Here is an 11745-nt window from a genome sequence, read left to right as displayed (position 1 = left end):
CTTTATTCCACATGATGAGTGAATTCTGGTGCTGGGCACAGTGATGCCTGCCTAAACTCACAGTAACTGTGTTCCTGGGTACTTGTGAGGTTGAGGCAGGAGGATCACAATAATGATGCTACCATGGGCGACTTAGTGAGACCCTCTATCAAAATACACAAGGAAAAAGACTGGGTGTAATTGGTGCAGGTGCACTTACCCACCGAGCAATCTCCAGCACATAATAAAGCAAACCAACAAACCCCCTTAATCTGTCTCACACGACCCAAAACCCATGCCCATGCTCTCCCTTGTCCTCACATCTCCCAGTCTCGGCTGGGTTATATGTGCCCCTGGGGCCTCCACAATGTTATACATAATGATACTTATGTTTTCTTGTATATTGATAATTGCCAGCTGGGTTCAGTGTCACACTCCTGAAATCCCAGCTACTTAGAAGGCTGAGGTAGGAGAATTGGAAGTTCAAAGTTTGCCTCAGCAACTTAGGAAGGCCCTAAGTAACTTAGCACAACCCTATCTCTAAATGAAAAGGAAAAAGAGGTGTGTGGTGGTGTATCTCACTGTTCAGCACCCCTGGGGTCAATCCCTAGTCAAAAAAAATTTCATTTATCTTAGAACATTTTTTTCTGCTATAATCTCATGTGTGAGATTTTCTGGTGAAGACAGAGTCACACTTGATTTTCATGTACCCCATCTTGTTGGTCAGGTTCATAATTGTAGCTCTACACTTTTGGGTGAATTGGAGTGTGGCTGATTATAGGAAAGAGGAAATGAGCCCCTCCTAAGCAAAGAGTATCACAGATCCAATATGCACAGTGTTACTGTATGTCTACACCATGTTAATTTTGGCTTATTTTTTGCCACACCAAATATTTACAGTATATAAACAAGAAAGTGTTTGGGTGAAGTCTGCAGTCAGAATGGTAAGTGTGTGTATATGAGCTGCCATTTACAATAGCATTAGCTTAAGTACTCTGTGATGCTGAGGTCCAGTCATCATAGTTATCAACATAAATAGGCAATTTATGTATACACTGGAGGTATTTTGGTATAAAAAATATAGTATGTGTATCAACATTGGAAGTATCTGTGGTACAAAATGAATTCTCTAAAAATGTTGTCTTCTATTTTTATGATCATACATTTTTTAATGCATGTGGCTTAGAAGAAACAATTCAGTTTTTTTTTTAACAGAGAAGCTGTGTTGCTGCCTGAAAAGAGAGGAGAGAAAAATTCTGCTGAGCCTGGTATGCACATGGCTGTAATCCTAGCACTTGGAAGGCTGAGGCAGGAGGATCCTGAGTTCTAAGCCAGTTTTCAGCAAATCATCAATAAAATATTAAATATTTCTCTAAACAAAATATGTATCTAAACAAAATATTAAAAAAACAGTACTTGGGAAGAAGCTCAGTGGTTAAGCATTCCTGAGTTCACTGTCTGGTACAAAAAAATTAGAAATTACCAATATAGTAGCACATTTTCACAGTCTCTTTCAGAGAACTGTTTTGAAATTATAGGTCTGTTCCTGGAATCCTCTGATGTGACTTTACATGTTACTTTTTTATCCTCAATCCGGAATAACTAGCCTCAGGTAGAATATTCCAGAAGTATTACCAATAGCATGGTCCATTTCTAAGTCTTTTCCCAAGATTTAAAATCAGAGTAATAACTAGAACTACAAGAAAAATAGAGTTGTTGTTCCTTTTCAAGGTTTTGATTAAATGACAAGTATCCAGCCCAATCTTGAAAGATGGTTTCCCAGATATTATCTGGATTACAAATTAAAGGTGACATTTCTCCAGACTCAAGAGTCCCAAGCCTGAAATTTATGCTGAAAAATTTGTTGAGTGATCTGTTGGGATAATATTATTTTGTAGAGTTGTGTATTTAATTAAATATCACTCATGTGAGATATACAGTATTGTAAGATATTTCTGCCACGTAATAAAAAAGTGTTATCTGAAAATCAAACATATAAGGGTAATATGTTTTATGGCTACTGGTTTAATAATGTCAGATTCTAAGAGGAAGAAAAATGTTAATCACTTGCAAACATTAGAACCCATTGAAGAATTCAGACCTGAAGCAGGTATTTAGTTCAAACTTTTGGAGTACAGATTTCCTGATACAAAAATTTATAACATTGTTTGAAAAAATGTTCCTGTAATAAGACTCATAGACTTTGTATACAAAATGGTAATAAATTCCTGGTTAAGTAAATTTTACTGCCATATTTCTATTGATTTGTACAATTCTTTATATAAATTATTGCTTTGTTTTCATATTCTTTTTTTCTCAATAAAGAAAAGCCAAAATGAAAAACCAGAGATGATCAAGGAGAAAAAAAAATTCAGATTTTATAAAGTCATGATCGAGTAATGTGACAAATTTCTCCATTCATTTATTCACCTATTTGAGTTGGTTGCACAGTAATCCCAGAAACACAAAGTAAAATATCAAAGTTACACATATCTCTAATCTCTTTTTTTTTCATTGTAGTTGGACACAATATCTTTATTTTATTTATTTATTTTTATGTGGTGCTGAGGATCGAACCCAGGGCCTTGCACATGCTAGGTGAGTTCTTTACCGCTGAGCCACAACCCCAGCCCCACATATCTAATCTTTATTGTTCACAAAAATTATGATTTGAGACCTGTATTTACTGGTAATAATATAAGCATGTTATCGTGTGTAAGATAAAAGGTCCAGTGATAACTTTCAAAGAATAATCCTTATTGGTTTGTTTATTTTGTCATCAGGAATTGAACCGAGGGGTGCTTCACCATTGAGCAATATCCTGATTTTTCTTTAATTTTCTATTTTTGAGACATGGTCTTTCTAAGTTATTTAGGGCCTCACTAAGTTGCTGATGGTGGCCTTGAACTTGCCTCAGGCTCAAAAACTGCTAGGTCAAAGAATAACCTTAAATAGATAAAAATTATCATTGAAGAGCTACCATTGTAAAATAACTTTAGCTCATGTAATTTCTGTGAAATACCATTTATTTTTCATTGAGTTGAAATCATTCTAAAAACCTGCAGTGACACAGCATTCTATTTCATGTCTGTATGAAACTGTAACCACAAATTCCACAGTAACATACAATGATACTGTGTCAATAAACATTAAAATAAAGAATATTAAGTAAACCAAGAAATTCAGCTAGTGAATAAATAAGAATAAAAGCATGAACTGTAGAAATACTTTTCATTACTGAGTTCTTCAAGGAGTACAGTTTAATAACCTACAAAATCAGGGCACTGAATGGGGTTGGCTGCAGAGTTACTTTAGAAACGGTAATCTTGTAAACCTAAACGTTTTAGGACAGGCTGGGGTATAAAGATGGTATGAATTGGCATTACTATTCAGAAAATCATAGCTCCAGTGGAACTTTAAAAATGACTAAAATGTTTTTTGTTTTTTTGTTTTTTTCCTGGAGGTGAAATTCCTTCATAGCATTACGAAAAATGAACCTTCTTTTGAGTGCAGATCAAGAAAATTGGCAATGATATCATGTCATCAAAAGCACCCCCTTAGCTTCTTAGCTTCCTCAAAGTAGAGCCAGGCTAGACGGGAGTGCCCTAGTCACACTCTAAATTCCAAATCACACACACTCATCACTACCAGTGAGCTGTGCATGTCAATAACCTCAGATGGACTTTATCTCAATATTATGCTATAAGTGACTATTTTAAAAATGTATTTAGCTGCACCTGTGCTGATGAGTCATTTCAGTGGAAAAACAGTGTGGTGAGCATGCTCCCTTTATGAAAACAGAAATTATCTAGCATGTCCCCTTATACCTGTGTCTCATCAGGCTCTCACCTGGCTAGTACAGTACAGTCCCGGAGATCAGGGGACACGGCAGGGTCAGCCACCAGCAGAATGCTTTCAAGTTGATAGTGAAGGCTGGAGACCCCTCAGAGGAGGACAACCCAGCCAAGTCTTCTTTATTAGATGGATCAGGGTCTGAACAAATAAGAAATTGTTATAATTTCTCAGTTGCCAAAATTTCATACTAAACCTGCGATACATGATGTCATAAAATAGGTCCCCAAACTAGTAAAGAGGGTTCAGGATGCTGCACCTGAACTTGGGGTCTGGGGGGAATGGGAGCATGGAAAGGAAGGAGAAAAGCTCTTTGTACCCTGCAACATGATCTTGGACATTTTGGTGGACAGATTCCAGCATGAAAAAGGGACCAGTATCTCTTTTCTGAAACCTGAAGTGGTCATGCCTACCTTTTAGGGTGCAGATAAGGTGTAAATAACAGGATTCATAACTGTCACTTAGCACTCCATGTCCACCCCCCCCACACACACACATACAGGAGAGAGCAGAACTTGGTTTGTCATTGTCACCTAGGTGATATTTTTTAACCATAGCTCAAGTTTACCATCATTATCATCTCTATCATTTTCTTCTAGAAATAGTTTTAAAATTTGATCTCTTGGAAAGTAAGACTGAGCTTACTTCAGGCAAGTGACTCAGGAAATATGGATAAAGTGGGCTGCATGATGTATTTTTTTTGGCCCAACTTGAGCTGGGAGAGTAAGAAGATCATTATGAAGAAACAGCTGGTGTGTTGGGGGGAGACAAAGCCCTCATCAGCAAGGTGACAGTGCTGTGTTCAGGCATTCTCTGAAATAAATGACACACAGTGTGCAGTCCTAAAAAACCTGGGATACAGTTGAGCAAATTAATGGAAATTCTATTTATGAGAACAGGGTAAGAGTCTTACAAAATGCTTGGTGAATTGAAAGATTTGTCACCATAGCTTGTGTTGAGAATCTTGACATTACCCAAATTTTAAAATAAATCTTCAGAAATTTTAGGAGAAGAAGAGAGTGTTTATATATATATATTAACAAATGAGGACTGAGCAGAGCCCCGCCAATCTGGTAATCCCAGGAAAATCCTCCAAATCCCAAAATCTAAATTTAAGAACAGAGATATTCTTTTCCCAAGTTCTAGGAATTTGTATTGCTGGGTGTTTTGTAGCCACAAATGGGGAAAAAAACCCACCATCTTTACTTTTTAAATATTTAATGTACTTGCAAACTCAACATCCTGCACCTGTAATTTGAAATTTCCTAAGTGGCTGAGCACAGGGCCAGGGCCCATAATATATATTGTGGCAGGAAATGTTTCATGAGAATTTCCTAGGATACACTTGGCAGTAATGTGGGGTAACCCTCTACCAGATGAGGTTTTAAACATAGGAGATTTTTTTATAAAGACTTTAAAACACAGAACAATAAATTAATTGTTTAATTTTTGCTAATATTTTTTAGATTAATTGTTCTAAAACATGAAAACAATTAAACAGAACACAGAAGTCACTTATATCAACAGTATTTTTTGAGCTGTAATAATGACAGAAACAGGACCTATGTGTATTTATCAAAAAATATAAAATTAAAACATGTCAACTACCTGATCAAACACGTTGAATAAGTAATGTTTAAAATTGGAACATAACATTTCATAGGGAGCTTGCATATTAACAGAGCTAGTCAGTAACTATAGTCTTGTTCATGAAAACCTAAAACTTATTGATGTCCCTATGCAAAAATCGGAGACATCTTTTATCAGTCTGTAAAGTCATGAGTAGACTGGGAAGGAAATGTTCTCATTTTGCTATACAGGGCACGTCCTCTCACCTGAGAGGTACTCATAAAGGCTCAGGTCTCTTGTGCAGATACCAACAACCTCACCAAGAAGCCCAAACTTTCTCCTCCCATAGCCTTCCTAGGACCCCCCTCTGCCTACTGGTTCTGCATCTTACCCAGATGGAGGTAATGGGAAGACTCAGTTCACCTGAGAAGAACCTGGGATGGTTTAGGGAAGAGAGGCCTTTAACACATATCTCTTCAGGGCCTTAATTTTTGTGTCTATAAGAAAGTGACAATGTCTCACTGGAGAGCATCAAACCATCAGGACTCCAATAGGACATTTCATCTGCCCCTCCATGTGACTTTATGCTCAGGTGAATAAAAGCTCTCTAGGGAGAACTGGGCTCCCAACTTTTCTCTTAAGTAAATTGACATGTGTATTGGGGGGTCACAGATATCCCAATTATTCAGAAAGTATCAACTTCTTACATTGTGACATGGGCCAAATTTGTCTAAAATCACCTAACATTTTTTTAGGGCACTTACTGGTCTGAGATCTTCCTGGCAACCCTGTGAGTTGCCAATGGCTGGGTGTCTCAGCTACCATAGATGATGTGCATCTTCTCCCTCAGCCCCTTCTTACTGGGAGGACCTGGTTTCTGGGGAGTGTTGGCTCTGCTCTCCATTTTTCAAAGTTTGAGGATCTGGGTTCAAGGTGTGAGTGCAAATTAAATTTGAATTGAAATGTGTTGAAGTAAATATCAAGAGTGCAGGTGAAGCTGCAGTGGGGGTAAAGGTATTCACAGGCAGGTGAGGCTGGGTGAAGTGACGCTTGTTTCACTTATTCAAATGAAATTGAGCTTCATTTCTTTTATTGACTTAACCAACAAAATCACTTGGAAGTGGCTTCTTTGGAAGTACAATATTTTCTTAACCATTACTTTCCTCAAGTACAATTTTATTCCTTCCAATTTATTTTTTTTCTAATTTATAGTGATCATTAATAAAACTTTTATGAATGCTTGTGTACATTTGAGGGGTAAAGCACAGATTGTGATTGTTGGATCATGTGTGTGACTCTCTGTGAAGGATAAGATATTGCAATGCTCTTTTCAAATAGCCTGTATCATTTGGCATCTGATAAAATGATACAGGCTATTTGAAAATAGCATTGCAATATCTTCATTAAACCTAGTATTCCTGGTTAAATAAGAAAGAAATTGGCATTATTAATCACTCTTTTTCCTGATGTAAAAGACTTTAATGAGTTCATATTTCATGGTATGAACTGTTATCAAGGTTAGTGATTTTCCAGGTTCTGCTTAAATCTGGTATTTTGTCCTAATTTAAAACATTTCATTCAGATAGTTACCCTAAAAAAATTATTTAAGACAATACTGAGATAGATGGGGTGCCCAGACTGAACTCACACCAGAACTTCAATTACTTCTTCATCCAAAAGTTGGAGTGATGGGGGACTTCAGAGGTTCATCATCAAATGACTGTTTGGGATAGGTTTTTATTTATGTTTTATTTTTGGTATCAGCCATTGAACTCAGTATTCTTAACCATTGAGCCACATCCCCACCCATTTTTATATTTTACTCAGAGACACCATCTTACTGATTTGCTTAGGGCCACACTGAGTTGCTGAACTTGATTCTGATCTCGAAATCTTTCTATGTCAGCCTTCCTAGCAAGCAGGATTACAGGCATGCACCACCACAACCAGGTGGTTTGGCACAGTTTTGCTGAAACGTTTTAGATTTGTTGGAAAAAAATATTTTGACACTTTGAAAGTCATTTTACTTTTCTTTGTAAATTCAGAGGATGTTTTTCTCCCAATTGGCTAAAAGTGATTGAAATGTTTTATGGTGATTAAATACACAAAGACCAAATTTCTCATTTAACAATGTTTAAGAGTTCAGTCAGCAGCATTAAGCACATTCAATTTTGTGGATATGTATAATCTCCACCATGTCCAGAAATTTTTCTTCTCCCTAAATGATCTCTATATCCATCAAATAACAATTCCCCTACTGAATCCCCTCCTCAGCTACTGGAAAATGTCATTCTATATTCTGTCTCTATAGATTCCATTACCCAAAGTTCCACATTCTATGTGTGGATTTATACAATGATGATTGTTTTTTTTTTTTTAAGAGAGAGGGGGGGTGAAAGAGAGAGAGAGAGAGAGAGAGAGAGAGAGAGAGAGAGAGAGAGAGAGAGAGAGAGAGGATTTTCAATATTTATTTTTCAGCTTTCAGTGGACACAACATCTTTATTTTACTTTATGTGGTGCTAAGGATTGAACCCAGCACCCTGCACATGCCAGGGGAGTGTGTTACTGCTTGAGCCACATCCCCAGCCCAATGATGATTCTTTTTAGAGTGACATTTTATTGGATATAATGTCTTCAACTTTCCTATGGTACCCTATGGTATATCCAGACCACATTTTTATACATTCCTATGCATGTGGATTTCAGATTGTTTGCACCATTGCCTGTTATAAATAATGGTACCAGGAACAAAGGTGTCCAAGTGACAGTTTTGAGTCCTTGCCTATATTATTTGTTATATTCATAAAAGCACAATTGATAACTCAGATGGCAGTTTATGATGAGAGATGTTTACAAGTTATTAGGCATCAGAGAGACTACAGAGATGATTTACTTATTAAAAGCTACTCCAGTTTCATATATTTATAAATATAGGGACTAATGCAGATAATAAAATTGAGATTTACCTCTCATGGGTCGATCTCACATTTTCAGTCAGAAATACAATGTACTGCAAACCACAGTAAAATTCTTCTGTAATTCCAGCAGATCAGGAAACGGAATCAGGAGGATCATGTGTTTAGGAAGCATCAACCAAAGCGAGGTGCTAAGCAACTCAGTGAAACCCTGTCTCTAAATTAAACACAAGATAGGGCTGAGGATGTGACTCAGTGTTTGATTGTTCCTGATTCAATCATCAGTAGCTCTCCCACCCCCCCAAAATATACTGACTGTCGTTTATCTCAAGGGTGTATGAAAAATATCTAGCATGTATTTCTCATTCACAAGTTTCAAAGTAATCATATAAAAGTCCCCCTTTGTCTATTCATTCAAGACAGAAAGCAGACACACTATGACATGATGAATGCTTGCCCAGTCATGTGGTGGCTCATTATAAAAATTCATCCACCATGCAATGATCCAACATTTACTCTCCTTCCCCCATAAGAATTTCACGAAGTTAAGGCTGTGTTTTTTAGTACAGATAAAAACCAAAGTGCTAGTTTTGGCATACCCATTGACCTCCATCATCTGGATAAAACAATAAACAGGGTCATTTTTCCACATGGTTCTTGAGGAGGAGAAAACACAGTCCAAAGAGTACATAAGCACAAAAATTTCCAGGAACAGCAGGATGGCCCTCTGTTTTGGGGAGGCTTTTGGAGACAGGCTGGTGTGGTAAATGTGCCAGCACTGCCTCTTAGGTCCATACAAGAGGGTCACCATGTAACCACTGGAGAGAGCCATGAGCCCTATAAAGAAGACATCCTATAATGTAGTGCATTTGGATAACAAATGCCTGAGGAAGTAGCTCATAGGTAATTTAGTGCAGGAGTCACTGAGGAATATAAGAGTGTGTGTGAGGTCACAGTGGTGTGGTCAACAGTAGAGATTGAGAAGTGGGCACTAAAGGACATACAGAAGACCCACAGGAAAAGAAGGGATTTCAGGTTTCCAGTAGGGATTTAGGCTTGAACTTTGCCAAACAGGAGCTTGAGAAAAATAATGTATGTCCTAATCATATGGACCATGTCACATTCTGTCACTTTGATCCAAAGTTCAAATTAGCCCATTCCTTACTCCACATGTTTTGATGCCTGAGATTCCGAGATGTTGGGAATTCTAGGTGGGCACCACCATCCTGGGCTACTTGCAATTTTCTTTATAATTTCAGAGAAAGTTTTCTTCACCCCTGATTATTAGGTAGTTGACACATTTTATTATTATTTAAGTACACAAAAGATGATATTTATTATTTACCATTATTAAGAATACTTGTCAGTGTCCTTAATCAAATTCAGGTGTGGGTGCATGGATTCTCTCTACCATCTCCCCAGTTTTTCTTATTCCTAAAATATCTCTGGATTCATTAAATAAAAATTCCTCAGGGCACACCTTCCTCAGCTGCACAAAAACGCCATACTACTACATTCTGTGTTTATGAATTATACGACCCAAACTTCTATCTTTTACAGGTATATTTTATACAAATGTTGATTCTTTTGTGAGTTACAGTCACTTGACCGAATGATTTCAAGATTCATCCATGGCTTCTTATATATCAGCATCACCTTCATATTTAATGCTATGTTTAGTATTTAATGCAATATTCCATCTTTGCATATTATACTACTGAAGATTCCATCCTGCTGTGTGTAGATGTATACAGCTTTGATTCTTATGCCTATGCAAGAGGGTCACCATGTACCCTCTTGACATAATAAATTCAAGAATCATCTATGGCTTCCTGTGCATCAGAATCTTTCTCCTATTTACTGTTGAGTGGAACTCCATGATATATCTAGACCATATCTTCATACATTCATATGCTTGGGCATATGAGACTGTCTCTATCATTGACTATTATAAATATTATATCCTGAGCAATGGTGTTTAAATAATAGTTGTTGTCCTTATATCCAGTTTTTTTGTTGTTATATTCATAAAAGTTCAATGGATAGATGAGATGACAGTTTAGGATAAGGGATGTTTACACTCTATTAGGTATAAAGAAGATTTCTGAGACTCTTGGTTTTTTTAAAACCGCTGCAATATCTCATATACATATAAATATAAGCACTGATTCAGAAAAAAGTGATATTTACTATCTAGGGTTCCTTTCACACATCAATCAGAAATATAAAGCTACTAGCTTCGTTCGAGCCATATGGACAATAATCTGTCATTTTTTTCTCACTTTCATGCTTCAATGTAATCATTTTTAAAAACCACTTTATGCATTGATCCAACATAGAGAGCAAACTAACCATGCCATGATGTGTTGATGCACGGCAATGTGGTGGCTCAGGTTGAGAACTGACGAATCATGCAATGATTCAATGTTGACTGTCCTTCCCCCACGAACATTTCAAACAGGTAATGTTGTGTCTTGCAATGAAGATAATAACCAAAGGACTGATGGTGGCATAGCCATTGGACACCATGATCTGGACAAAACGGCACACAGGGTCATTGTTCCACATGGTTCTTGAGGAGGAGACAATGCAGTCCAAACAGTACATGAGCACAAAAATTTCCATGAGCAGCAGGATGGCCCTGGTTGCCCTCTGTTCTGGGGAGGCTTTTGGAGACAGGCTGGTGCTGTGAAGGTGCTGGCACTGCCTCTTGTGCCTGTGCAAGAGGGTCACCATGTACCCACTAGAGAGGGCCATGAGCCCTATAAGGAAGACATCCCGTAATGCACCCAGGACGGTAAACAAATGCCTGAGGAAGTAGCTCATGGGTAAAATAGTGCAAGAGTCACTGAGGAATATAAGGCTCTGTGAGGTCACAGTGGAGTTGTCAACAGCAGAGATTGAGAAGTGGGCACTGAAGGACATATAGAAGACCCACAGGAAAAGAAGGGACTTCAGGCTGTCCTGTGGGGACTTAGGCTTGAACTTTGCCAAGCAGGAGCTTCTGGGGCTGAGGGTGATGGCCTGCAGGACACTCAGCAGGCAGGTGGCAGAAATGGACAGGCCCCTCATCAACCTGTACAAGTAAGCAACTGATTTACATGTGACATCATCCAAAAGCCCCACCTGAGATGTAAAAGTGTCTGCAGCTATGAACCCCATGGTTAGCAGCATCAGGAGGTGGGTTAGGGCCAAGAGACTGATGATCCAGTCCGTGTTTTTGAGCCTCTTGTCACACAGGAACTTGATGACATGGAACAGAAAGAGGATGATGTTGGCCAAAATCCCAATTCCAACTTCAGAGTAAAAGGTGCTTCTTAAGTTAATAACACCATGCATCATGTGGTTTTTTGTCATCTTTGGGGGTAAGGAATCATGGAGTACATGTCTTAGGAGAAAAGTAAGAAATTGCATTATCACAAATATTAAA

General features: G+C 37.8%; 1 protein-coding gene across 1 annotated transcript; it reads right to left on the bottom strand.

The window, feature by feature from the left end:
* Positions 1–10736: 10736 nt before the first annotated feature.
* Positions 10737–11654, bottom strand: LOC144371219 (vomeronasal type-1 receptor 90-like). Its single transcript, XM_078033641.1, has one exon. It carries the CDS (start codon positions 11652–11654, stop codon positions 10737–10739), a length of 918 nt encoding a protein of 305 aa, XP_077889767.1.
* Positions 11655–11745: the final 91 nt, after the last annotated feature.

Source organism: Ictidomys tridecemlineatus, chromosome 16 (genome assembly GCF_052094955.1).
Source record: "Ictidomys tridecemlineatus isolate mIctTri1 chromosome 16, mIctTri1.hap1, whole genome shotgun sequence".
Classification (NCBI taxonomy): domain Eukaryota; kingdom Metazoa; phylum Chordata; class Mammalia; order Rodentia; family Sciuridae; genus Ictidomys; species Ictidomys tridecemlineatus.
Note: the sequence above shows the minus strand (reverse complement) of the source record. Positions and strands in the feature narration are given on the sequence as shown.